General features: G+C 41.3%; 2 protein-coding genes across 7 annotated transcripts; one reads left to right on the top strand and one right to left on the bottom strand.

Moving 5' to 3' along the window:
* Positions 1–57: 57 nt before the first annotated feature.
* tex9 (testis expressed 9) lies at positions 58–19,780 on the bottom strand. 5 transcript variants are annotated; one of them, XM_054771225.1, is made up of 12 exons: positions 19,683–19,780; positions 3,845–3,916; positions 2,920–2,983; positions 2,760–2,836; positions 2,635–2,680; positions 2,513–2,559; positions 2,296–2,426; positions 1,656–1,747; positions 1,381–1,554; positions 1,165–1,299; positions 273–407; positions 58–194 (listed from the first exon to the last, which is right to left on the bottom strand). In XM_054771225.1, exons 2-12 carry the CDS (start codon positions 3,883–3,885, stop codon positions 117–119), a joined length of 1,020 nt encoding a protein of 339 aa, XP_054627200.1. In that variant the 5' UTR covers positions 3,886–3,916; positions 19,683–19,780; the 3' UTR covers positions 58–116. The 5 variants fall into 5 exon arrangements, with proteins under 5 accessions (XP_054627200.1, XP_054627199.1, XP_054627198.1 ...); XM_054771224.1 differs by lacking the exon at positions 19,683–19,780 and adding an exon at positions 4,435–4,858; XM_054771223.1 differs by lacking the exon at positions 19,683–19,780 and adding an exon at positions 4,173–4,256.
* LOC129178727 (DNA-binding protein RFX7-like) lies at positions 4,784–27,443 on the top strand. 2 transcript variants are annotated; one of them, XM_054771222.1, is made up of 10 exons: positions 5,171–5,249; positions 7,201–7,234; positions 7,314–7,340; positions 14,945–15,030; positions 15,112–15,234; positions 18,304–18,424; positions 18,862–18,942; positions 19,046–19,259; positions 19,524–19,807; positions 20,957–27,443. In XM_054771222.1, exons 3-10 carry the CDS (start codon positions 7,329–7,331, stop codon positions 24,041–24,043), a joined length of 4,008 nt encoding a protein of 1,335 aa, XP_054627197.1. In that variant the 5' UTR covers positions 5,171–5,249; positions 7,201–7,234; positions 7,314–7,328; the 3' UTR covers positions 24,044–27,443. The 2 variants fall into 2 exon arrangements, with proteins under 2 accessions (XP_054627196.1, XP_054627197.1); XM_054771221.1 differs by lacking the exon at positions 7,314–7,340 and having other exon boundaries at positions 4,784–5,249.
* Positions 27,444–27,929: the final 486 nt, after the last annotated feature.

The raw sequence follows: 27,929 nt of genomic DNA, 5'->3' as shown, positions 1-27,929 counted from the left end.
AGTGTAGAAGCTTGAAAAAGACAACGCCTGAGAGACGCAGCAAACTGAAACTCCGAACACGTTTGCAGTATGACATGCTAGTTTATTATTTCAAACAGTGGGCTGTCTACAAGTGTTTAGGTCTTGCCCCAGTCCAGGGTCTTCATGAACTCATCCTCTGTGAACGACAGCAGCTTGGCAGCTTCCAGATGCATCTGCAAAAAAAAAAAAATACACCCAATTCAACATTCAACCCCAAGTTTGAAGCTTTTTACCAGGGTAGAGAAACTCACCTTTTGTCTTTTGAGAATATCAATCAGCTTGAATTGTTTCTTCAGTCCGATGATGAGTTCTGTTTTCTGTTTTTTTAACAGTTTGTTTTCTGCTAGTAGATTTTCACGATTCTGATGTTCTTCGTTTGTCTTCTCCTTGATTGATGGAAAATATGGAAATGAAAAGTTGAACGGAGATGTCCTTTTATCTACGTCAGATGTCAGGAGTACATTTTTCATCACAACATGGATCCATTTGCAACACCGTTATTAATGACGCTGATGAAATGATTGGCTGTTCCTTCAAGGTAAAATGTGTTTTAGACCAGTGGTCCCCAACCTTTTTTGACCCACGGACCGGCTTGTGTTCCCACAAATCTCTTATTTCTTATGTATTGTGTAATACTAAGACATGAATAACATCAAATTAAAAGCACAAAATGAATGCCGAGCCACCATCCACCAGTTCAAATTTAAGCCAAGTTTTTCCAGAGAGATTATTACATCGCTGTTTGATGTGTGCGGTAAAAGGCAGTGCGCTAGCATGAATTAACGTGATACAAATGTGCACATTAGCACTCAATAAGTCATCAAAACTTATCTTTATGCATTCCCACATAGTATCAGCATTTGACACCAAATATGAGGTGAAAGAAAAATGGTAAAAATACAGTAGTAGTCTATCTGTGTGGCATGAGATAAAGTTAGCACACGCACGATGGACATGCGTCAAGTGAGACGGATGTAACTTTTCGGCCACTTTTCAGAATAAAACATAAAAAAATGAAATAATGGAAATTATTTTTTATTTCTGTGCGACCCGGTACCAAATGAACCACGGCCGTGGCCTGGGTGTTGGGGATCACTGTTTTAGACAACATGTCTGAATGGAAAACGAGAATAGCCTGCTTGCCTTGTTCATCTGTTTAGTTTTGCTGAGCTCTGACTTTAAGCGCTCCACCTCCTCCAGTGCTCTGCTGAGACGAATCTCTGCAGTGTTGTGGACGGTCGCACCTTGTTTGCTAGATTTATTCAGCTTCTCCATTTCCTACACACACAAACAGGTTCCACTGGAGGTCAAGTGACATGGAATGTCTTTCATGTTGTGCTCATTGGCATTGATACCAACCTTTTGCAAAGCAGACACTTGCAGGTGAAGGCTGTCACAGCTGATGACGGCCTCGTTCTCGGACGCTTTCAGCTTGTCAATCTTCGTCTGCTGGATGTTGACGGTCCTCTGCAGCTTGACTCGATCCTCCTCCAGCTGCCGGATTTTTGTATTCAGTCTCATGTTTTCATCCTCCTGAAGTGAAAAACCCCAAGTGTGAAGAATTATTAACAGTGATAATCTTGGTCTCCATCTAGTGGTGAAAAGTGGCGGAAATATTTGATATGAAACAGCACCTTATTTTGTCTCTCGCTCATAAGCTGATCCATTTCCCCTTGCATGATCTTTATGTTCGCCACCAGAGCATGTATTTGTGCAGATGAAACACCTTAACAAAATTTAAAGGAGTGTAAATCCACCTTGTAGCTAACGTTGATTCACGTGAAAAAGCATATATTCACATAGTTCCATTTTGCTTCTTAAGTGGTGAGATTTTATGCCCAACTAATCAAGGTTTTTAATTTAATTACATTATTGTACCCACAAACAGTACAGTTGTTCCAGTTTTGACTTTCGAGGGCTGCATTTTGGATTGCAACTGAAGTTATAACACCCAAGGTTGGTCAGGACAATTATGTTTAGAATTCATGTTTCCCCTCAATGAGCCGCTGCTCCTAAGTGCAGGACTCAAGCAGTCCCCGACCAAGACACAATTATCTTGCTACTCACTTGTGTTTCCAGCTATTTAGACAATCACGGCTATGTGTTGAGTCCTAGTCAGTGGATAATAAATCTAAACTGCGGTACAAGCTGTACACAGACTCCTCTTAAGTTTAAATTCTGTAGTATTGTCCCTTGAGAAGATATAATAGTTGCTGAAATGTTAGTGGTGCACTCACTTTGAGTTAATTAGATGTGGATAGTGAAGCCACATACCCTTGCCTTCGTTGTCTCCATCACCGAACACATTATTGTCACAATTCATCTTGTCCTCCATGTTTTGTATGTTTTTTGCCAGGAAGGACTCCGTGGGATCTGCTACAGGTCCTAAACCATCTCCACAAACTCTGAAGGTCAAGAAAACAAAGTGAAAATGTTTCGTGAAGAGAGACGCCAGTAAGAAGGCTCGTGTCATCACACTTGAACAACTCACGTTGTTCTCCCTTGCGATGCTGATCTCACCCGCCTTTTGGACTCCACCTATGAACACGTATACCTTATAAACACCATCGACCAAGTGATGTACTGTAGTAAACAATGTTGTCTTGTGGCTACCCTCTCACGAGGCCTCTGCACGGGCGTCAGTCGATCCTTGGCTTTACTGAAAGGAATGGAAAATATAAGATGCAACACGCAATCTTTCAGGACAGTCTTCATCACCAGTCATTTCAGACGATCACCTTGCTGCTTTTTCGTCCTCCACATCCTTGAGTGGGGGTGTTGCTGAAGTTTTTGATAGAAACTCATCCCGTTCTTTCTGACGTTAAACAAAAGGGGAACGCTTTCACACAACGTCACGAGCATTGCTTTTAAAGCAGGACCGTTACTTTAAAAGAGTACCTTAAGTTGATCTTCTTGCATTGCTAGAGTTGCCGTTTTAGCCTCCAGCTTTGCATTTAGCAGCCTGAAGGAAATGAGAAAATAAAACATTCCCTGTAGTTGGTTCTTCCCGATTACTAACCGTGTGTCATATGAATGTATTGTCTTCATTTAGAGCATGATTTTCACTTAGACTCACTCACTCGCACTTTTGTTTTTGCTCCCATTTTTTATTTTTTTATTACACAAAAGGTCTGTCTCTCCCAAATATTGTTCTCAGGTCTGTCGAAATCTGTGTTAGTGATCATTCATAATCCATCCACCGCACAGGTGTAGCATATGAAGATGCTGATTATTGCACAAGTGTGCCTGAGGTTGGCTGCAATAAAAGGCCACTCCAAAATGTGCAGTTTAACTCCATCAAGCTGCATTCAAAATGCCATCAATGAAATGCACCCATGTTCGTTGTCCATACCATAACCCCACTGCCACTATGGACCACTCAATCCGCAACACAGGTGCATTTTATTAATAGCACATGGAATGCACACAAGTATCGTGACGACAAGTCGCAGTCACACGGGATACTGACTGATTTTGCGCCCCCCTCCGCCCCCAATACAGTTAAACTGGACATTTTGGAGGGGCCTTTTATTGTGGCCAACCTAAGGCACACCTGTGCAGTAATCATGCTGCCTCATCAGTATCTTGATATGCCACACCTGTGAGACGGAGAAATTATGAATGATGACTACTCACTAACACAGATTTGTGAGTTTAAGCTCCTGAAAAATGGCAGCAAAACCAAAAAGTGTTCTGTTTATATTTTTGCTGAGTGTAGTTAAAGCAGTGTCGCCTTTTTTATTCACCGATCACAAAATACAAAAATGTGTTTCTATAATCAAACATACCATAAACATCTGCATCAAAACAACAGTGCTCTTACCTGTATTTCTCCTCCTTTGCCAAAAGGTAACTAGCAGGCATCTTTGGTGTTGACGTGACCTTCAAACCTCACCTGAGGAAAATCACCACCACTTTGGTTCAGTATTTGTCTATTCATATTGTATACATTGCAATACATTTCATGCAGTTAAACATTAGACTGCATACAAAGACAGTGATACTGCCTACTGGCTACACAATGCTGCAAAGAGGCTAAGCTAACCCTCGCACGTTAGCTTACTTATTGATTGCATGAACATAAACGCTTGCTAGCACCACACATGAACATACCTAAATTTATTTCTAATCAAGTAATCTATCGAGCTAACCTGCCTGACGACAGACTGGACTTGTGTACAGAATTTCCTCGGTACGCGAGTTGTCGTTGCTTGGCAACTACTTCAACAGGCTCTAACTACGGTGGCCGAAATAGGTCACTCTAAACTGGTTCCACTGTAAGTCGAGTGCAACAGAAAATAAACGATAGAATACTTAAAAATATATGATGTAACAGCGTTTTGCGTTTACATATTTATTGTTTGCTCAGATAGGTTGATAGACGTATCACGTTATATTCGTCATTTCACTTACCTTCTGCACAAAGATGGATTAATCACGTTTACGTCAATCACCAAGGAGAGTTATGTCCAAATTAAAAGTATTGTTTAAACATCACTTATGCTGTAAGTAACGTTGATGGGAAAGGGTAGCAATTTCTTCAAATCATTTAAACAAAACAATAAATGACATATGAAGAGAGATACATCATAGTTAACCATTTGGTTCCCTAATAGCAAAATAATAATACAGTATGTGTTATCATAAGCAATGGAAATGAAAGTAAAGGCATTAATGCATGTTCGGAGGGTTACCACTACGTTCTGCTTACGCGTTGTTTTTATTGTCACGCTCCGCCACTGCGCATGCGTATGGCTGACAGCTACTACACCGTGCACATGCAGAGAAATCCCATAACGTGAGGGGGCACCGGAGCAACTAGCTTGTTTTTCTCTCACATGTCCGCCCTGTGCTTGCTCGCGCATGTATTTCTTTCTCCTCGTGCGGCACAAAGCTAGTGTTTGATCCTCTTTCCCTATGAAGACTGTAAAGTGCAACAAGCTGGAGGGGCGAGATGTCGGAGGAGGGCTACTGGCTGACGACAACAACAACAACACGGCGCGCTGATGTCCACTTATATCATCTCGACGACCTACTCTTGTTTAAACGACCGGGCTACGCCTCGTCATCCGCCCTACTCCGGTTAAGTTCTGGACACCTGTGATGGCAGAGGAGGACCCGCAGCAGCTGCACACGGAGCGCGGGGCGGGCAGCTTGCCCGGGCTGCTCGCTGGGCTGCAGGGCGCTGAGGCCGGAGCTCTGCAGCTCAGGATCAAGAACTCCATCTGGTGAGGACCACCGACCACTGTGCATGTTTGCACGATTTAAAAGGGCGCATATGTGCACACTTTTACTACTCTACGCGTTTCTCAGAGTACATTAGTGTTGTACGCTCACCGGACACATCATGAGGTACACGTGCACAATCTAATGACAGGTGTACCTAATGTATTGCGTATGCATTTAACAATATGTTTATTATTGTGGTTGTAGTTTGCAGAGTACTGGGAAGTGTTTGTACAGTTTCATATAAACAAGCTAACAAATGACACCATTTCATTGACTGATATGCCTAATGCCATCTGCAAAATCAAATGTGTCATACATTGCTAAAGCGACACTAAAGTAGTTTCCATTCACAGCAGGGCGGGGTCAAATAATGCAGCAGTGATAAATGTCAATACTTGTGATGGTGATGCGTTATTGACACGCTGGTGCTAAATATCAGTGCAGTGTGACGTCACTAGAGTTATGAACGGAACCCAGGTTCCATATCGGTGTTTTTGCAAGTTTCCTGCTATAAGGGCACATTAACCCAAAATGGCCACTTTATGTCTGAACTTGTGCTCTGCCATTTAAATGTCGTCCTCTGAAAATGTCACGGAAAAGAGTCCATAGTTCTGCACGGGAGGAAAGAAAAAAAACTTGCTGTTGTGCAGGTGATGTTTCCATTGCAACAGTGGAGAGGGATGTTAGGGAGTGAAGCGCCCCTGAGTGAGCCTCTCCCAGTCGTTACACCAGTACAGAGACTGGGATTTAATGGATCAATTTAATCTGTTTCAAGTGCTAGTTTGTGTCTAATCTGTCCGTACAAAAGCAGAGCTCAGGTGTAATCCAGTGTACCTGCTAAATGTGCCCTGAAAACAAGCTAATGAAGCCTTCTCAGCTCTGAGCAATCCTTGGCCGCCTGGTAACAGCGAATTAAAGAGTTAAACTGTTCTCGGCTCGGCTTAGAGCCCGACTCTGACCCGCGTGGCCTTACCGAGCAAGTGTCCTTAAGTGTGACCCACTATACCTTCTGTCTCACTGTCAACAACAAGATGACCTGTCTGCAGATTAGGAATTAAACCTGGACAAGTCTGCTGGCCTCTGCAATCTCACACTGAATCAGCAAAGCAAATATGACTGCTGTTTTTTTTAATTTATACAAACTATATGAACTTTGTAGGGAGGCCAAGTCTTGTTTTTACTTTGACAAATGGTAAGATACCATAAAAAACAGCACTTTAATATATCATGTCTACGTGTTAGTACATTTTCACAATTGAATTGGTGTTCTCAACGTAAAAGCTTTTTTTCACCACGAAGACATCTCATGGATATTGTGGGGCACTGCCTCACTTGCCCCCACACTTGCAAAAACTAGCGCTAGTCAGTCTTTGTCTGAAGAGTAAAGACAATAAACAGTGGAACCAATTTTAAGATGTCACAGTCATAAAACAGTCTTAACTTTATGCTGAATGACAAAGCTTTCATTTGAAGTCTATTTACAAATGGTGTCACACGTGTCACTTTTTAACATTCTTAACTGTCACACAAGTGTAAAAAGAATTCTACAGTAAAATGCAAAGGCAATCAAAATAGCCGCGTTAGCTTTGATAACAAGTATTTCAATGAGCGGTAGTCCTCCATGCAAGATGGCGGTTACAACTTCCGATTTCTCTATGACGTATTTGTCTTGAAGCCTTTGCTAGAATGCATTTGACATGATATGATACGAAGTAAATAGTCCACCTTTTGCTTAGAATTGTAATGGTCCTAGAGAGACAATGTGAACTGTTTTTTTTTTTTTTTTTTACATCTGACAGCATGTGTTCATGGCGGTGGGCTACATGACTTGAGAGATGCTGAAGGGAGGGTTGTCTCATGCCAGACATTCCTCTGCTTTATAAATAAATGCGCCAGCACTCATGTTACAGCAGCCGCATACTCATTTATACTATTATCTCTTCTTTTCAGCAAATCGGTTCAATCCAAAGTGGAAAGCATTCTGGTGAGTATTGTTTTCCACGCTTTTCTGTTGTTATTAAATATAGTACAACTGGTGAAAATGCATTTATCATCCCCCGTAGCTTTTCATTTTGTGAATGACTGCTAAGGTGAGTAGCGTCGTTGACGTGGTCAAAATTTGAGGATGCATTTGTGGTCTCGGTTCTTAGTAGTTTGTTCAGTACTTCCGGCATGTCCGTGATAAATCAGTTGTGTTTTACATATTTAAAACAACATTTTATTACTACATTTTAAGGTGTCTGATTGGGTCAAACGCGCAGCTCCAAACACAGAAACCTTCCAAAACCAACAGACCACAAAAACCATAAAACACATTCGATGGGAAAATGCTCCAAATTAAAAACATTTCAATCGCATAAACGCTGTTCTTTCCTTAATAGGAAATCATCCATCCATTTTCTATTCTGCTTATCCTCACCAGGGTCGCGGGTACGCTGGAGCCTATCCCAGCTGACTTTGGGCGAGAGGCGGGGTACACCGGGGCAGGGCACATATAGACAAACAACCATTCACGCTCACATTCACACCTATGGACAATTTAGGGTCGCCAATTAACCTAACATGCATGTTTTTGGAATGCGGGAGGAAACCGGAGTACCTGTAGGAAACGCACGCACGCATGGGGAGAAAATGCAAACTCCACACAGAGATGCCCAACGGAGACACGAACCCAGATCTTCCAGATCTCCTGACTGTGTGGCCAACATACTAGGAAATCATGGAAATCTAATTATTCCATTCCACTGTCAAACCTTTGCCACCATAAAACCTTTCTTAACTATAAAGAGAGTGGCTTAAATTACGTTTTAACATTCTGTTTAACTGTTGTTCAAGTGTAAAAAGTAAAAGTAAAAGTAAAACTGAAATTTAATGATGAGTAAAGAGGCCGTACTGCAAAAAATGGCGGTCAGCTACTGGCTTAACGTCACATCATATCCGGCTGGTGTGGCACCTAAATAGTCGCTAACATTTGACACTTCTTCAGGTAACTTCCAGTATATATTCAGGTCCTTCTTTTGAGATACCACGGCATCTTCAGGTGATATTCTCAGCCCACTTGGTATTTATATCAACTGGGAACTGTCAACACAGTTAAAGTACAATGAGTTGAAGTGAGGTAAAGAGGGAAAATAGGTCATTGTGTCTACTTGATGACATAATACCACATCGACATGGTCAGTACAAGTCATGGGGGGCAGGAAATGAGTCGCATACTTAAAGGCCAAGAAGGGTTGCCATTGTTTACTAGTTGAAACAGTGTAATGAGACACATTCATTGATTCATTTTCCACCACTTATCCTGTTCAGGTTGATGGGTGAGTCGGACTCTATCACAGAGTACACCATAATCTGATCACCGGCCGTTCACAGGGCTTCATGAGAATGATGTGGTTTTAAATGTGCGCTGAAAGGAATTCAATAAGCACATTTTGGGCCCCATGTAGTAATATTGGATCTAGTCTGTCATTTGATATCAGGTCCACAGAGGTTTAAGAGCCCCTGAGATGGAAGTGTGGACCAGGGGAATCAACCTTTGTCATGACATGTTGCCTGCCTGCCTGCCTGCTGCCCCTGGAAACCTGTGGTTCCCTAACAACAACAACAATAAAAACAGAGCAGGGAATTAGAAAAGGTTGACGCCATGTGTTTATTCTTAGGAGGCAAAGTGGGGAAATGTCTGAGTGTAGGCACATGTTGGCACTGTGAGGATGCAGGGGGGCATCCTGAGCTGCAGATTTGATTTCATTTGACCCCGTCAGGCCCTTTCTGGAAACACGAGGGCTGCGAGTACACTAGATGGACAAAAGTGTTGGGACGCATCATAATCAAGCAGTTATAGGGACTGTATTCAACTTGTTCCAAATTACATTTTTTTGAAACCACAAAACATAAAGAGCATGATCGCCAGCCTGCATAGGTTACCAATAGTGGTTCAAAAGAACAGACTGAACAAAAAAATGGATAAAGTCTATATTTTTCACAATTACAATTTTAAAAACTGGAGAAAAATTGTCGTACAGTTTTGTTGAGCTCAAATAAAATAATTGCTGTTCATGGTCAGTCGCTCACGGCTGTCGGTATTCAGATACAGTACAGTACATGTCCGTGGCGCGTACATTCGAAAAAACAGGCTCAGAGAGGCGACCAACAATGTTTATGTTGTACTTCTGATAGGCTATACAGTCGTCCTTTGTTTATCGAGGTTAATTGGTTGCAGACTCGGCCACGATAAGTGAATTTCCACAAAGTAGAATTCAATATTCATAAATGGAATATTTTTGTATAATTAGAGCATAGAAAACCTGTTTATGACTTTTCTAAATAAAGTTTTTAACATTATTAGAGCCCTGCAGACATGAAATAACACCCCATAGTCATCTTTACACTCCTGTTATTCTTCGTTTACACGACATTGCGCCTAGGGGATCACTGCAGGGACATAAGAGACAGCCGCCGCAAGCACAGCATACAGCAAGCTTAAATTAAACTCTTATGAGCTACATATTTATTATCATGTTTATATTTGTCCAAACAAATGTAACTTTAGTTGTATCAGGCATTAAAATTGATCAATAAACTGAAGAAACAAGGGTGGTCTAATCATTTTTTCCATGATTGTATGGTCACACTGACATAAGCTCCCAAATAGCTGTCCTCGGCTACGCCGACCGTTAACTAGCAGCTCGTACCCAATTTTGAGCTCGCCGTTCAAAGCAAAAAATCAGCCGAGAGACGGCTTGCATCTAAAGTAAACACTTGTTAGTTGGGACACTCGTATGCCAAGGCTCCTCTGTATAAATGACAATAAAATACTACCGGCAGTGCTTCAGTACCTTCTCGCTTCTCTCTCGTAAGTCGACGTACTCTGTGACAACTCCAATCACAGCGACACTAGATACAAACATCCTTTGGTCTTGTTGTGAGAGGGACCTGCCAGGGCTTTGAAGCTAAATGTAACAATTAAAACCCCCTTTTCTTTGTCCATTTCTGCTCAATGTTTGTTCCTGCTTGTGGCTCCACAGTCATCACTACTTCCTAAAACTACGGTGCTGGCACAGGGTCGAAAAGGATGTGTGCCCATTAATCGCTCGTCAAAAAAAAATAGTGCTGTTTAAGGAAACTTTTGTAAGCTTCTACTTTGACAGCCCTAATTATTAATGATGATTAATTCATGAATGTATGTTGTCACCTATCACACAGGTCCGCACGGTGGTCTAGTGGTTAGCATGTTGGCCACACAGTCACAGTCTGGAGATCGGGTTCGATTCTTCCTTGGGCATTTCTGTGTGGAGTTTGCATGTTCTCCCCGTGCTTGCATGGGTTTTCTCCGGGTACTCCGGTTTCCTCCCACATGTTAGGTTAATTGGCGACTCTAAATTGTCCATAGGTATGAATGTGAGTGTGAATGATTGTATGTGCCCTGGGATTGGGCTGGCGACCAGTCCAGGGTGTACCCCACCTGTTGCCCGAAGTCAGCTGGGATAGGCTCCAGCATACCCGCGACCCTAATGACGAGAAGCAGGCATAGAAAATGGATGGATGGACCAATCACACAGAGCTAAGATGTTGATGTTTTGACCTACGTTTAATGCATACAGACATGTATCACAGTGTATCCTTCAATTTTTCTGGATGTGGCCCTCGGTGGAAAAGGTTTGGACACCCTAAAGATTCTAAAGAATCTTTAGAACTCTGACTTCAACCCCAATCCAACGTCTTTTGGATGAATTACAACAGAGATTCACACTCCAAAACCCAGAAGAGTGGAAGCTATTTGACTTTCTTTAGATGCCATGTTTAGGTGTCCCAATACCTTTGTCCACATGTATATATGTGCATACTGTATGTGTAAGCAACGTTGGACGAAGTAATGTGCTGAACGTCAGCTGAATGCAGATTGTTTAAATTCTGTACATGGGGGTCCCATGTTGCCCACACATATGAGGAGTCATTTGGCAAGCATCTTACCATCCTTGCATGCCCCTTTTCTCCTTCAGCATCATTAGTACACAGTGCTGCGCTCTGCTGAAGAGGCAACGTCAAGGACAAGCTGAGCACGATGAATGATGAGCACCATGCTTCTGTGTTTAAAATAGGCAGGAAAGGAGGAAGGGGACCGCCCAGTTTAAGCTCGGCTCTAGTCTACTGCTTAGTGAAATAATTATATTGTATGTTGGATGACTTTTAATGTTTCCACTGCGCTGGTCTGTATCTGTGTCGTTTACACAAGGGGGTTGCATGGATTAGACAAAGCCTTGCATAAACAGTCCCAGAGGTCGCACACAAGGTTACATGTTGGGTGTGTTGTGCTGATGTGACGTGAAGTTGTGGCGGTGATTGCAATGCTCTTGTTCACCACAAGGCGATTAAACAAGATGTGCTTATATTTCAGCCGGCAGGGATTTACAAATGTTGACAAATAAAACATTCCTTTTGGAAAGAGTGAGATTCAAAATGGAAATATTCAGCTGGAGTGTGAAGATTTTAGGAGGAGCCGGATGCTTATGGGGTTGTTTCCTTGTCAGGGCCTCATCCATCTCCTCCTCATTGTTAGTCAAGGTTAACTAAATCTACACCGATGACAGCATCCAACATGGTAACAGTGGAAGAAAATGGGCCCAACATACTAGAATACACCATGTATTGTCATATAACATCAATACATATACTTTATATGTATTGATGTAAAGAATGTAAAGAAAGAATGTAAAGAATGATGATAAAGGAAGAAAAAGAATGATAAAGAACACAACAAAGTAGACTTGAACCAGTAACTGGTACATTTGGACAATTTCAGACAGTTTCAAAGTTGAATTAGCATTACTACTGTGTTTAGTGTCTGACAGTACACAATCGAAGGTTGTTATATGTTAATACCCAACACGATTCTGGGATGATTTTAGTGGGATTTTTTTGAACATTTTCATCAGATTTTGAACAATCCTGTGATAATGCTGACAAGGTGCTAATTTAAGATAAAGTCACACTCACAGTTTATTTTAATTTAAATATGCTGAACAAAATTTACAATAGGGAACATAATATGAATATAACAAAATATGCAACATGTCCAAAAAGGAGAAAGAAGAAGCAAATCTTATCTAATCCTTTTTGTTTGTTTGTTTTATACAAACCAAATAAAGCCTTCTCTATGCCTCAGTAACTACTGTAAACGATGGATGACAGGGAAAGGTTAAAGTATGCGATGAAAAAGGTGATCAAAAAGGGCCTTTCTGTGATTCCATGTTCTACATATGCTTGTGTGAGTTCTCGTCGGGTAATCCAGCTTCCTCCCAAAATCCCGAAACATGCATATTATGTTCATTAAAGACTCTAAATTGCCCGAAGGTGTGAATGCGAGGGTAAATGCTGCTGTCTCTACAGTATAACCTGTTTCACACTGCCCCTAATAGTGGTTGACGTCTTGTCCTGTCGCTGTGAACAGCACGAACTTAGAACCTTTGACTCACTTCTGCTGCACTGTTGTGTTGAAAGTAGGGGTGTCACGATACACTCAGCTCACGAGAAGAGATGACACATGATAATGGGTTCACGACAACGAAACGAGACGATATTTTAACATTACTTTTACAGTAAGAAAAGTACAATGACAAAATATAGGACTGGACAAACAACCTTTTTTTACATTTTTAAATATTTTAGAACTTTGCATGCATGACCTAAGCATGATGCTTTTAACTATTGAACTTTTTTCCACAAATTTATTATTATTATTTATTTTAATGTTTAGTTAGGTAAAGACTAGGGCTGTCAAATGATTAGAAATTGTAATCAGATTAATCACAGTTTTAAATTAATTATTCATGATCAATGTAAAACTTTGAATAATTTTAATCAGAGTAATCACAGGTTTTTAAAATAGATTAATCATAATTAATTTAAAATGGTGATTAATCTGATTAAAATGTTTAATCATTTGACATCCTAGTCTTTACATAACTAAATATTAACATACATGATTAATAGTAGTGACTACAACTGCTAATCATAATTAATCATGATTAATCACCAATAGCAACTATGTCTGAAATATGCCCATTTTTACTGTATTTAAATAACAGAAAGATAAATGACAGAACATCCATCCATCCATCCATTTTCTATACCGCTTCATCCTCATTAGGGTCGCGGGGGCATGCTGGAGCCTATCCCAGCTGACTTCGGGCGATAGGCGGGGTACACCCTGGACTGGTCGCCAGCCAATCGCAGGGCATGACAGAACATGATTATATATATTTGGATGTATTAACAGCTCCAAATGCACTGAATATGTCAATCAAGCTTAAAAGATACCACACAAGTCTAAAGATCTATTTGTCTAACACTAGTCTCTTTAATAGGAGCAGAGCATTTGAATCACACTTCAAAACGTGTTATTATGAGCAATGAGGAGTTGTGTTCAAAGACATCACGTAATTTAAGGTAAATTTACTTGTTTTCAGTGTATTTTCCAGCATACTTAAATGGAGCAAATTGTACATTTGAATTAAGTGTTATGAAGTGAGTGATAAGAATATCCACTTCATGTTTTTCTTTATCTTCCTGTTTATTTACACACACACACACACACACACACACGTTATAAAGCCATTTTTGTGATGTTCTGGGTGTCCCTGAATGCATCTTGCCTTCTTGTAATGAGAATGAGGACGTGTCGTTCCCAGGATGAACAAACTAGAGACGTGTGAGAGTTGGGGATACATACAATATATGGTGTTGGACTTGTGCTGCTGTTCATGTGTTCAGGTCACCATGAAGTTCTAAAGTGTGTGTCAGACTCTGTGTGACTGTATGGGGAAGCTCCACTGTGCTTCCGTCTGCCGTCACGTCATGCGTTAATTACACTAAAAGACTTTAACATAATTAATTAAATAAATTAGTTAACGCGTTATTTTTGACAGCCCTAGTAAAGACACATGTAAAATAGATTGCAGATTGTAATAGATTAGTTTTATGTTTATGCTAAAATAACGAAAGTTCCCATGACGCTTAGCGTACCGTACAAGGAAGTAGGTCCAAATGAGACTCTACTATCACATGTTTTGATAGATATGCAGCGATATTGTTTTGGTCTGACAAATCTTAAGTAAGTTTGATCAAATGTAGAATTACTACAGCTACTGCTTGGACATTAACTGTTGAACTCCCATGTAAAAAAGCACCCCACCGAGTGACGAGTGACGCTGGGAACACCGAGCTAGGTTGGACTGCAAGGTTTATAATGTGCGTAAAACACTTAATGTGCGGTTCCAATCCGGCCTTGCACATTGCCACCTCCTTACTAAGTGTGTTATCATTCACAATAGCGATGTCATAGTTCACAGTCTGATAGACTTCTGGATGACCTGTTCCCACGGATATTTCTTTTTTTAAAGAAATATCATCACGTGTTGATTTAAGTAATTGTTGCTGTCAGTTGTTGCTGTCTGTCCCAGTCAGGGCAATACTGGGTTCTGTGTGAAACGCATTGATGAATAATATGTCTCTTTTACTTTTTGGCTTCGATGTGCCAGTTTTGTGTGAAAAGCTGATGTCAGTCCTGTGATTGACTGGTGAGGTCAGTCCAGGGTGTCATCTAGAAGAGGATGAATAAGCAAAGAGATGGATTGATGCCTGTTCCTCTCGTGCAACAAACAGAGTAATTATACTGCTCCCATTTTTATTTTTACAGCAAGATGTTGAAAAGTTCACAGACATTGAAAAACTCTACCTCTACCTTAAGTTGCCTTCTGGTCCCAGCACTAGCAGTGATAAAAGGTAAGCATAATTAGGAGGTAACTATGTGTGCGGATGACTTTTTTAAAGCGTGTGTGTTCGATGGTTCGCATGTGTTGTCAGTGACCAGAACGCCGTGTCATCAAGCCGCACGCAGCAGATGCACGCCTTCAACTGGATCCGCAATCACTTAGAGGAATATCCAGAGACCTCGCTCCCTAAGCAGGAGGTTTATGATGAATACAAGTAAGTTCGCACAATGTTGTACATTGATACATTTCTTATTATTGCGCTTAGCCATTTACTAAAAAAATAAATAAAGTACGTCAAATTTCCGGTTTTCATATGATTTGGTTTCCGACTAAAATTTTGCCTCAGTTACCTTACAATATTGTGCATAAGAAACTACAAACATAGATTGCCCTGGACTGTATCATTCCGCTGAATCGAGTGCCCCACCCACCCATCACCAGCTAACCAGCAGTACAATATAAACATTTTCAATGAGGTAATAAAGCAAATAAAACACAAAAACAATATCCAAAAAGGAACACCGTCTTTATAAGAGGAAAAATAAATTTAATATAAAGGTATAAAAAAAAGAAGCAATGGACTTTAAAGAGGAAGGAAGTTTATTCCAATCAGATGGGGCTTTGAACTTTCATTTATAATTGCAGGTTTGTATAACTGCATTGTTTGTTGCATGTCCAACTAAAATTATTCTCTGTAAAATGTATTTTTGTTCGTATTTTGGATTTTTTTCATTGGATTTACATTATTTCATATGGGAAAATTTGCTTTGATTTTCGGACGTTTCAGTTTTCATCTGACCTTTTGGAATTCATTAATAATGAAAACCGAGGTACTACTATACTTTATTACAACATGAATATATAACAGACAGGCTAAAGATGAAAAAAGGCTTCATGACTTTCTAACCATTAGAGTTTCTTTCTCCTCCAAATTGCTGCCGGCTAAAGCATCATTATAAATAGACACCGCAAGCCCAAGAATCACACAGCAGCATGTGCTGGTAATATTAGAATGGAAAGTCTGAGACAGCCATTGAAATACTCTTGACAGTGTTATGTAACTGTCTTTCTAACTCGACTAAATTCAGACCCCCCCACACCCACAGATATATTGGCGCCTTTGGGATAGACAGGTGAAAAGGCTCGAATGGAACACGATGTTCAGCACGACCCGGTATAAGCAGTTTTATTCCTAAACTGGCCTGAAACATCATTTCTATTCAACACCAACCCAATATCAGTCAAGATCAGTGACGTGCGATGAGGTTCAAGGCTGGTAAGGCACAAACTCCTTTGGAGGTGTTTTTGAATATTAATACAGGGCGTTCATTAAGAGGATTCCTTCTCCAGGAAATGTTCTGATACTTTGCTGTAAAAGTAAGTAAGTAAGTAAAGTAAAAGAAAAAACCCGCTGGCTTGTCCTCTCTGTGGAAGGACGGCAGTGACAAGCCCCTTCCAACTCGCTCACGCATGCCCCAGCCCCTTCAGGATGAGGAAAGTACTGCAAGCGCCTCCGCACATGACATTTCTATGTACTTTATTGTCCAACTAGTAAGAATAATGATGTCACACTGGTGCATAATGAATGTTTCTGCAACATTTTATTATTGGGGACATACTGACAAACAGAAATGGCAGGTGTCTCAGTGCGCTAGGCAGGGCTTGCGCGCTAAGCTGAGAAGAGACGCTCACCACAGCCTCATCTTTTGTTTCTGCTTTGTATTTGATCAGTAAATGTGCAACTTCAGTGATTTTTACTTAAGAAAATGTTTTGGAAAACGATTGGAATCATACAAAAAATACATTTATAATACAGTTCAATGGCCAATATTGATATTAGCATTTATTTCATGTTACCATTATTCTTTTTTTTGATCGCACATCACTGGTCAAGATATACTAAGCAGTTAAACATAAAGAAACAAAGAAAAACAACTTTGTATTACAGATGACAAAATAAATGGTTATCAGTGTCATTGTGTTTAATTAACATTCAATTGTAATGTTACTTTTTTCGCATTACTTTTTTTCCCGTTATTGATGGTATGGTTTATGGCAGTGGTTCCCAAACTTTTCACAGTCGCATACCCCGTCGTAAGAAGACCAGCTGTCATTTAGCACACAATATCAATCATCTTCAAGATTAAACACTTTTAATGCACAACGTCATCATTAAACTTACTTATTTGTTCACACACAATGAACAGCTTGATGCTGTCAACTTTCTTCTGCACTGTACTTAGCTACTACCTGTGCTGCGGCTGTTCACATGAGGCGTTCGAGCACATTAGGTAAATCTCAGGGTTCGGCGCTAATGAGGAAAAGACGTTTTTAGGTTTTATTCACTTACCCCCTACGAAAAGGAGTAGGAAGAAGGAGTAGGAAGAAGCAGAGCTTATTTAATCCTAACCCTTCATTCACACCATAATTTTTTTAATTTTTTTTGTTTTGTTTTGTTTTTTTAATTTTTATTTTTATTTTATTTTTTTATATTTTATTTTCACACCATAACTTTTACATTTTGAATGTCATTTATATTTTGTTCTCTTCCTGTGTGAAAATGAATGTGTTAAAAAAATATTAAGAAGCAACTAGGATTAAAGTAATTACACTATAAACCTTGCAGTGTTAAGGAAAAGGAATAAATGAAAATTGCAAAATGATAAATTTGGAATAGATTGTTATTAATAAATAGGAATAAGTTGAGACATTAAATAAAACAAGTAAATAAAAAAACATTGAGGATTCTAGCTGCATCAAGCCTTTGAGAGTTGTGTCTTTAATTCCCTTGATGTCATCTTCAATATTTGTCCATTTCATTGATGTCTTCGACATCCATAAACCAGTCCTCCATTTAACTTGATGTAGATTTGCAGTTTGCAATTTTCCCTTGCTTCATAAAGTCGCATTCTTTCTTGGTGGTGTCAGCGTCGCGTTTTGTAAGATGCTTGCTGATGTAGATGTTTGTACCGAAGGTTCTGAATGCGAGTTTTGTTTAATTTTTCAATACGGACTGCACTTTGGGCACTCACGACACTGGGTAAATGTGGACGGATTTAGTGCAAATGATGTTTGAAACCACTGAAAGAAAAACTCCATGCTGATGATGAGTGATACACTTCCATGGATTTATCACTGTGTGTAATCTAATCCTGCGTTACAAAGCAAATGTATATCACCACATTTTTGTGTGACTGGATACTGTAAATGTCCAAATGAAGAAATGAAATATTTTTTGTGGACACTTCCTAAATTTCCTCTGATCCTTTTTATTTTCCCCCAGGAGCTTCTGTGACAATCTCAACTATCATCCACTGAGTGCAGCAGACTTTGGAAAAATGATGAAAAATGTCTTCCCGAACATGAAAGCACGTCGACTTGGCATGAGAGGGAAATCCAAATATCCTTGACTGGAATGGACTGTAACAGCCTGTCTCTACTCACCGACCATCTGCTGTTACAGTTCATAAGCTCTCTAAATATAGACGAGAAATGAAACAAATTCCCTCTGTGAAGCAGGAGCATAATACACAAGTGCTCGGGGGAATCACAGTGGCCGCCATGACGCATTACTTTTTTTTTTCTTTTTGTCCTGGCATCAAAGTAAAAAAACGTTCAACATTCATGACCTTCAGTGACCCTTGATGCTACTATTGTGGTGGGGCCGATATGATTAGCTTGACACTTTCAGATATTTTGACTTGGAATAATGTGTGCCTGTAGTACATTCCGTTTTCATGCAGAAGTGAAGACCTGAGTCATATGCTTATTATTGTGGTTGCCATTTAGGGATTGTACTATCTCATCTTAAATGTATTTATCTTAACACTGCCTTACATATTGCTATAGTGGACTAAGGAAGAGGCCCTTTGTTCACATTCCATCCTTACCAAGTCTAGATCTACACAAAACTGGAGATGGAGTAAGCATATGTTTAACTTTCATCCTTATCTTTCAAATGAAGCTAATGTATCACTAATGTATCCTGCCTGTACACATATAACAACATATTTACTGTGTTGTAGTTTCAGTGTGATGGCCTGGATCCAACAGGCCACCTGGGCAGCATAAAGGAAGAGGTGCGCTTTGCAGCTTGCGATCTGGTATGCGAGTGGGCTCAAAAAGTGCTAAAACGGCCCTTTGAGGCGGTGGAAGACTTGGCTCGCTTCCTGATCGACAGCCACTACATCAGCAACAAGTCTCTGGCAGCTCTCACCATCATGACAGGCGCAGCAACAGGTCAGGCACCATTTGTTGTCGCTTATATGGTGCACACACAGCGGCATCTGGTGGCAGTGACTTGCTATTGCACTTAGTGCCTTTGACTGTGACTGTTGTATTTGGCCGGCCGGGCTATGATCAAAACCTAATTGTATATAAAATGAAAGCTTCATTCCGATATAATGTATGTATTATCCATTATTATATTGGCATTTCAGCAATTTCTCATTCAATTCTTGATGGAATACAATTAATAGTCATATTACTCTATCTCGCCTTCAGATGTTAAGCCCCTAGAGACGCTCTCAGCTTTTGTTCCCACCGCCGACGTGCACTGCTACCAGCCTCAAACTGCAACTCTATCGTCTCCGACTGTGGATGCCAAGCAGCAGCTCCAGAGGAAGATTCAGAGGAAGCAACAAGAGCAAAAGCTGCACTCACCACTACCCGGAGAGGGCCAGATCAAGACAGCAGATGACAGCAATGGGCCTTGTGACAGTCCGGTCTCACCTTCACCTCAGCCAACCATCGGCATTGTGGTCACGGCTGTCCCGAGGCCTGTCATGGTGAGAGAGCAGCAGAAATCACTCTTAAGTCACATTTTTTTCTTCTCTATTTAATCTACCTCAGAAAGAAAAATGATTAAAACACTTGAAAGTGATAAGAAGTGCAGCTGAACAGGAACATTTAAAAAATACATAAAAGTAACTGTTGACAGTAAACAAGATGAACGTTAACGCAAATTAGTTTCCTGTTAAAATGTTTCAATTGTGTGTAATTATGTTAACGCATAGTTAAACACTTGAATTGAAATTATCAACCCAACATTATTTCGCGGTAGTTGAAGTGCTATTAAGAGAATAGCAGTTTGCAATTGCAATCTCATCAAAATAGGTATTTCTTAATAATTTATGCATAGCTATATTCAGAGGACTGTTGGGTCCCCAGGCAAAAACGCATAGTGCCACTGCTGTAGAAGTTCAAAGTTTGTCAGCCCTCGGAGGCCCCAAGCAGTTGAAACATGACATATACTTGCAGTACACTGGTGAATTCTAAAGAGGCTTAAAGCTCGTGACACCAAAAAATGTTTGAAAAACAAAAATAAAAAAAATAAAAGTATTCACTTAATAAGACGTTTTTGTCATACTGTTGTCATCCGCCAGTAAACAACTATAATTTACAAGTGACATAAAGTTGTGATTATCAAATGCCCCCCACCAAGTTTTCTGAACTGCCGCCATCTTGGCAGTGTTCACACCGAGAACACTGTCTGCCAACCAGACTCATCAAAACACAGCAATGGACACACAGCAAAGCCAAGAAAGAGAAATATTCACAATAATAACACAATAATAACATTTATTGTTGTTCTTGTTGACAAAGCAGTTCATTGAGCATCTGATATAACACACATTGAATTAAAGTGTTGTTGGAGATACAAGACAAGTAAACAAGAAATGGCGACTGATGGCTGTTTAGCGTTCTGCATAGTGTTCCGTGCCTAATCCTGAGAGGGAGCGTTCTCGTGGCAACGTCACGTCCTCCAATTTTAAAAAGGGTAATTGTGTCAACATTCGATCACACGTCTAACACAGGCAATATTCCTTTCAACGTTAGTTTGCATAGGAAAATTAACAAGATCAACATGAAATTTGGTGAGCACTTTGAACATTTAAATGAATGTTTTTGTTTCCATTATTTTGTCTCATATGCAGGCACACCAAAGCAGCCAGCTTGTGTCTCCCAGTCCAGTGGGAACAGGGGAAAGCAAAATGCTGCCTATAAACTTTCAAGTAGTGACCCAGCCAGTTCAGCCACTAAAACAACCCACCAAGGCCCCCCAAAATATTCTCGCAAGTCCAGTGGGGGAACGCACGGCTCGCCAACGCTATCCTCAAATCCTACCCAAGCCAGCGACCACCACTGCTATTGCTTTGTGCTCGCCCTCCACCATGATCATTGCCAACAACCCCATCAAGACTGTGATGACCACGTGTCATGTCACACCTGTCAGTCTGGTCAAGATGACAGCCATATCACTTGCACCAAATGCCACCACTTCCCTCACAAACACCACTTTGAGACCGGCATCTGCAGGCATCAGTTGCAGTTCCGTGTCAGAGGACATCCAGGGCTCCCGACAAAACGCAAGAAGTACCTCTGCTCTCCCCATTCTTGCCCCAGCGACGAGGCCCGGGCTGGCTGACACACATAACATTGATGTTGAAATGGAGGTGGAGGATATACATAAGAATAGTCAAAACCAAAATCCTAGCAGTGTAATGTTGGCTCATGGAACAATGGCGCAGAGAGCTGCTAGTGTGCCTATACCACACACTAAAGGCTTAGCCCTGGAGGAAATATCCAGCTCTAAATACGATGCAAACCTACCCGTGAGCACCAGCACTGCGGCAACCATTGAAGCAAGCATAAATTACAACACAACGAATACAAGCACTGTGAATTTAGCTCCCTCCTTGCAGAATACCAGAGCCATCTCTGCATTAAACACCAACCGAGCACCTTCTTTTGGAGAAGGTTGCTGTGTAACCAAGGGCTTCCGGAAGCGCTCAGGCCTCAGCCCTGTCCTCTCTCCTGTCAAGAGAGTTTTTATGCCCCAGCATCCAGAAGAGGGCGCTGCAGGCCTTGGATATGGGAGCAGAAACGTCCCGCGTCCAGGAGCTCCAACTCGGCCTGAGAGTGCACCAGTCACCCGGGAGATGGAGAAGAAAATGACCTCTTTCCTGCCCAGTCAAGTCCATACACTTGGCAATGCCTCTTTCAAAGCCAGCAGCTTCTTCACTATTGCCAAAACACAGAGCTCAATGCAGAGGAAAAACATCTCCAATGTTATGGAAACTCACAGCTCTGTCAGTCACCCATTAATGCAGCAACCACAGGAGCACCTGATGTCTGACGTGCATTCCATACCTATTAACCCTGGCATTCAAACTCCTACAGCTTCAAACTCAGCTGCAGGTGTTCAGCCACAGACCTACCATCAGGCCAACCCTGTTTCTGGACCCCTAGATTTTTTGGAACAACCTTCGACGTCAAGTCAGCTCCCGATGCAGACGGATATAGAATACTTCCCTTTTGATGACGATGTAACGCAAGACAGCATTGTAGAAGAGCTAGTGCAGATGGAAGAGCAGATGAAACTTAATAATCTACAAGAATTTGGAAACGGTGTCACACTACAAGGCCAGCAGACTTTGCCGTCACAGAATGTGATGTCCACCAATCAGGCAATGAACACTTTTTACCACGCTGCAAACAGCAGTGGCATCAGCAATCTAGTTCAAACACCAACGCCCACTCCCACATCAGAAATTACTGGAGGAGTCCACGGCTTTACCAGAGAGAGCCCGTGCTCGCGTGTCACTCCCGTAACACCAGTCGACAGCGCCCTTGGAAGCAGTCGACATACGCCAGTTGGTACTCCGCTCTCCAACTGCAGCAGCACTGTGCCTCCCAGCCCTGTGGAGTGCAGGAATCCCTTTGCATTTACACCCATCAACTCTAGCATAACTGGTTTCCATGATGGCAGTACCGTCTCCAACAGCCCCGTCAAGCCCATGCAGAGGCCGACGGCCACCCACCCAGATAAGACCAGGCTGGACTGGATGAATAATAGTTACAACAGCAACAGTGGGAGCCTAAACAAGTCTAACAGTACCATGGGAATTACGCCCAGCTATCAGGGCCTCATAGATGACCACTTTCAAAAGCCTCATGCCTTTGCCGTGCCTCATGCAAGGCACCATGACAGCCGCTTTGGTCGGCTCACTCCCATTTCCCCTGTGCAGCAGCAGGTAGCCAGCATGGCTAACAAGCAGGAGGGTTTCGCCGTACCTGCTCCTCTGGATAACAAAGCCACCAACCTAACTGTCACCAGCGGATCTTTTCGATGTCGCAGCGTTAGCCCTGCCATACATCAGAGGAACTTGGTTGGACACACAGGAACAAGTGGCCTTCCCAATATCCACCAGCAGTGTGTCTCTCCGTTTAACTCTCCGGTAACACCTGAGGTGTTAAACATTTTAGCCAACAACCAGCTTAATGTGAGCAGCGTGGCTCAGAGGAGTCGCTCTGTGCCCCTCAACATCATGATGCAGACGGAGGTTCTACCAGTGCCGGGGCAACAATGCAGCAGCAAAAATATCACAGATGTCCTTCTGAACAAGCTAGATGGGGACCATGATACCGTACGAGGTCTGGGCATTAACAGTTTGCCTTCAAGCTATACAGCTCGAATGAATCTCTCTCAGATCCTCGAGTCTGACAACATGATCCCATCGGATTCCATCAGCACATGCACTTCGCTACAGTCAAATCACCTCATTGAAAATGCCAGTAATGAACAAATTATTCTATCTGCAAGTAACAGCCGAGCACAATCAGCCTTAGCGGAGCAGCATCAACAGCAGTCTCAGTCGATGCTGCAAACTTTCAGTTCACAGCGACAGCATGTGAATTTTAGTGGCACCTTTAAGGACATGCAGTCAGATGGCAGCCATACTGTCGGCAATCAGATGTCGGAGCTAGCCACAGGGAGGGTACATTTCCCATGTGAAATCAGAATGCGATCGGACCTCTCCGGTAGCATCAGTGACCTTAACACACTGGATTCAAACCTTATGTTTGACCCCAATCATCAGCAAGGCCAATATCAAAGTGCTGCTTCAGAGGAGCTGACCAATGAGCCACTGTTTCAGCAAATCACCAGCGAGACCACACATTCAAGTGGACTGGAGTGGCTTGAGAGCAAAGATCACCCAACTGTTGGGTTGATGGGTTGAGAGTGAAGCCTTTTTTACAATCATGTTGAACATGTTAATCTATGGTGTGTGATATGTTTGAACTTTTCAAAGCAACTCTGGACTCAGTGACTTTTGTCCAGTTTAAGTGCCGGCCTGACCTAAAATGATGCTGCAACGCTCTGATCCAAATGCTGGTCATTTCTCTTATCAGACAACATCGCAATATAATGTTGGTGTAAAAGCATTTCTAACACATGACAAAAATGACCTTCCCGTGTTTTATCTTCCCGCCTTTAGATCATTTTTGTACCAAAAAAAAAAAAAACAGCAATTCAATCAAAAATGTTTTCTATTTTCTGTAAATTGTTTAGAAATGAATGAAACACACGGTCGAGGGTGTACCCGGCCTCTCACCCGAAGTCAGCTGGGATAGGCTCCAGCGTACCCCCGCGAACCTGGTGAGGATAAGCGGCATAGAAAACGGACGGCTGGATGAAACGCATTTATAAATACGTGGATTTGTTCTGTGTCCAAACTACACTGATGACAAGCATTATGTAGTCAGGTTAAAAAAGGTGCTTGCCACTGAAATAATATGTTATAATGGCTGTAATGTGGATTCCCTCCATCAACTCAAACTTGAGTTTTTAAACGAAGCATGCTTAAAAGTGACGTAGGAGGCGCAGGGAAATTGGAGCACTTTGTACAGTATACCCAGTAAATAATCATTAGTATGTGTATGTAGAAGGGTTCGCATGATGTATATTCTCTTGACACAATCTTCCATAAAGCCACAACTTAACAGATGTAGAGTATATGCAGCGTACCTACTAATCAGAAACATAACTGGATGAAATGTTGAATGGTTTTATCTATTGGTTAAAATTTACACATGCACACTAATATAGGAATCATGTTAACCTGTTTATTATCAAATAAATATGAATTCATTAATCACACAAAATCTAACTTCCTTAACCCCAAAGAGTTGGTGGATATTATACAGGCCATATGCAAATCAGTATTAAATTGAAGCCCTAATGCACTTTCAAATTGAATTATATAAGTAAATAGCTAAAAAAAAAGTAGCCATTTTTCAACATGTTCATAAAATGTGTAACTTATATGCGTTCGTCATAAAGCACAGACAATCTGTAAAATTGTGTGCTTCTTCTACAAAAATGCACTGTGATTTTTTTTCCTCTGCGAGTCCTGAACAAAAAGAAGGCCTTATGTCCATACCAAAGATTCATTTCAAAAAGTAAAAGTGCACTAACATCTCCTGTATTGAATGGTGGACATATTGACAAGTTTTGAAGGGCTATAACAAACAATGTTGTATAAAGACAACTATGGGGAAAAAACAGCACTGGAAAAGCTGGAAAACTAGCTTTTGAAATGAACAGGAGTTATTACGTTATTTATTTAGGATTTCTCCTTGTTCGTGATAGGTAAAGTGTGTCATGTTGGTCACTTTATATTTATTGTACAGTTCAAAGTTTGTGTTATTTTACTGCTCATGGTTTGCTTTCTTGTCTGTACAGAAGATGTCACCTTTAAAAAGGCGTAGTCTTGCACTGTTGTATTGGTTTCAAAGATCCAGCAAAGTAGTACAGCATATTAGCACCTATTGTATTGTACTATTTTTGGATTGTTCTTATTATGCCGTTGCTTTATGTTAGGATAAGGTGATGGCATCATGCAGTAGACTAGTTCTTTAAACAGTTCTTTCAACTCCTGTTAAAGCGTATTGTCATTGTAGTTTTAAACCCCATTTGGAGTATTATTATTAATAGCCGTTAGTTATACATTCTCTCTTTTGTTCTGTTAATCTTTACTGTGTGTCTGTAAGAATATTTCATTTGGTTTGCACTGATATTTATTACGTTATTGAGACTTTACTGCTCCTCTTTTAAGTGTTTCAGAGCTGTAGAAGTGCCCTCCACTGTAGTTACTGTGGTGCTGTGTGGGGTGAACATGAAAATATTTAATGTGCTTTTTAAAGGGGAAGTGCTTGGTTTTTAATTTTTTTTATGTTAATAAATCATTTTAAATACACCTGAATGGTGGGAAAGAGCAACCATGTCTTCAGCCACAAGCCGCCTAAAGGTGCTATCCCTCCTACAAATGACTTTTTTTTTTCCCCAGCCCAAAAATATAGGAACATCACCACCAGTTGTATGTTATCAGTATCAATAGTGGTTTCAAAGAACAGATTGTACAAAAAAAAGTCAATATTCTTCACTAATCTGAATGAGATTAGAGTGAGTAGCAGTAATTGCTGTCACTCATTCATGGCTAGTGCACAGGCACATGCCCTTACTTTGCCCGCACATTCACATACACACAGTCACAGAGAACCTATGGACAATTACTGTAGCAGTCATGGCTGAGCAGGAAGAGGGTGGAATCTAGTACATTTGAACGCAAGCACAAAGTGCACAAAGCAAAGTCCATACACGCATGGTTGGATGGGTTTGGCATGGGATAACTTAATAGATGTAGAAGAAGAAGATTGGAAGCTGTAAAAGCTCCATTATCCTCTTTCACCGTTTTCACTTCCTGTAGCTGTAATGGTCTGGTGTCCCGATAAGTTTGGCCTCACCTTGCTATTCATGTCAGAGTAATTGGATAAATATGCCTTTGAAATGGCTCATCATCACAGTTATAAGGGCTGATCACTCAGACTCTCAGTGTTGCTGGGCTGCAACCTCGTGACCTATAAGCCGCTGGCCTCACATCCGGTTTTCATATAGGGGGGCAAACATTTCCATGCGGTGGCGGTGCTACGTGGTCACTCTCCGGCCACACTACTGGCCATCTAGGCGTTTCAGGTATCAACTTATTACCACCCCTTTGTGAGTAATGGTCTCACCTTGGCCCCCCCAATGAAAAATTCCCATGTGGCCACAGTTCAGTTACAACCAGCTGCACAGATGTTGGACTGGTGATATTACAAAGGTTTTCAGCTGAATATACAAGCAAGAGAAATACGGACTAGAGGGCTGATCGATTGAGCGAAGAATGACAAAACAATGTGTACTGTATAACTATAACTGTATCAATAACAGTATTAGCATTATGCGTCTGTGTAGGCTCTCAGTCGTACAGGAGTTGTCCATCGAGGAAAAGGCTTCTTGAGACGTCATCTGTACTTCTGTGTAGAAGGTGTCGGACGTTTCGCTCCTCATCCGAAGAGCTTCGTCAGCAAACTAATAAGTGCTGGTAGCTTAGGCCTTAAATACAGTAAGAGTGGGCGGAATTGGTGTGCCAACACCCTCCTCCTATTGGTTCGTTACACTAAGCCTGGGCGGAGCAGTGGTATAATCCTATCCTGTTATTCACACCTACGATAAAAGGGAAGTGTCGCTCCCTGAATTGGGTATGAACGACTCTGATACTGGCTTGTTAGCATCTATTGTTCTGGCTCGGCCCTGCCTTCACCTCATTTGCAAGACTAAGAGCTGTGGGTTTTGGTCTCAGTAACCTGCTGAACACAGGGTCCAAATTAAACCTCAAACCACCATTCCGATTCAATGATGGGTTCTGTTGTTTGACAAAAATAGCTTCCTTTACTCCTCTTTCAAACCATCTGTTTTCTTTGGCCAAAATCTTTACCTCGCTGTCCTGAAAAGAGTGATTGGTAGCTTTCAGGTGTAGATGTACTGCTGATTGAGGACCACTAACATTGTCCCTGCGATGTTGATAAAGCCTTTTTTGGAGCATTTGCTTAGTTTCCCCAATGTAGTGCTCTTTGCATTCCTCATCTTTACAGTGGATGGAATAGACCACATTGCTCTGTTTCTGGTTTGGAGCCTTGTCTTTAGGATGCACTAATTTTTGTCTCAGGGTATTTACTGGTTTGAAATAGGTAGGAATTTTGTGTTGCCATAAGATCCTCTGGAGTTTTTCGGAGACCCCCGCT

This window comes from Dunckerocampus dactyliophorus, chromosome 3, assembly GCF_027744805.1.
Source record: "Dunckerocampus dactyliophorus isolate RoL2022-P2 chromosome 3, RoL_Ddac_1.1, whole genome shotgun sequence".
NCBI classification, from domain to species: Eukaryota; Metazoa; Chordata; class Actinopteri; order Syngnathiformes; family Syngnathidae; genus Dunckerocampus; species Dunckerocampus dactyliophorus.
This window is presented reverse-complemented; position numbering and strand designations above follow the sequence as displayed.

Coding starts and splice junctions, on each gene's coding strand:
- tex9 (XM_054771225.1), bottom strand. CDS start 3,885: ATGCCTGCTAGTTACCTTTTGGCAAAGGAGGAGAAATACAG. Junction 1,748..2,295: donor TGGAGACAACGAAGGCAAGG/GTATGTGGCTTC, acceptor AATTTTGTTAAG/GTGTTTCATCTGCACAAATA. Junction 1,555..1,655: donor TGAGCGAGAGACAAAATAAG/GTGCTGTTTCAT, acceptor TTTTCACTTCAG/GAGGATGAAAACATGAGACT.
- LOC129178727 (XM_054771221.1), top strand. CDS start 5,125: ATGGCAGAGGAGGACCCGCAGCAGCTGCACACGGAGCGCGGGGCGGGC. Junction 7,235..14,944: donor CCAAAGTGGAAAGCATTCTG/GTGAGTATTGTT, acceptor TTATTTTTACAG/CAAGATGTTGAAAAGTTCAC. Junction 15,031..15,111: donor AGCACTAGCAGTGATAAAAG/GTAAGCATAATT, acceptor ATGTGTTGTCAG/TGACCAGAACGCCGTGTCAT.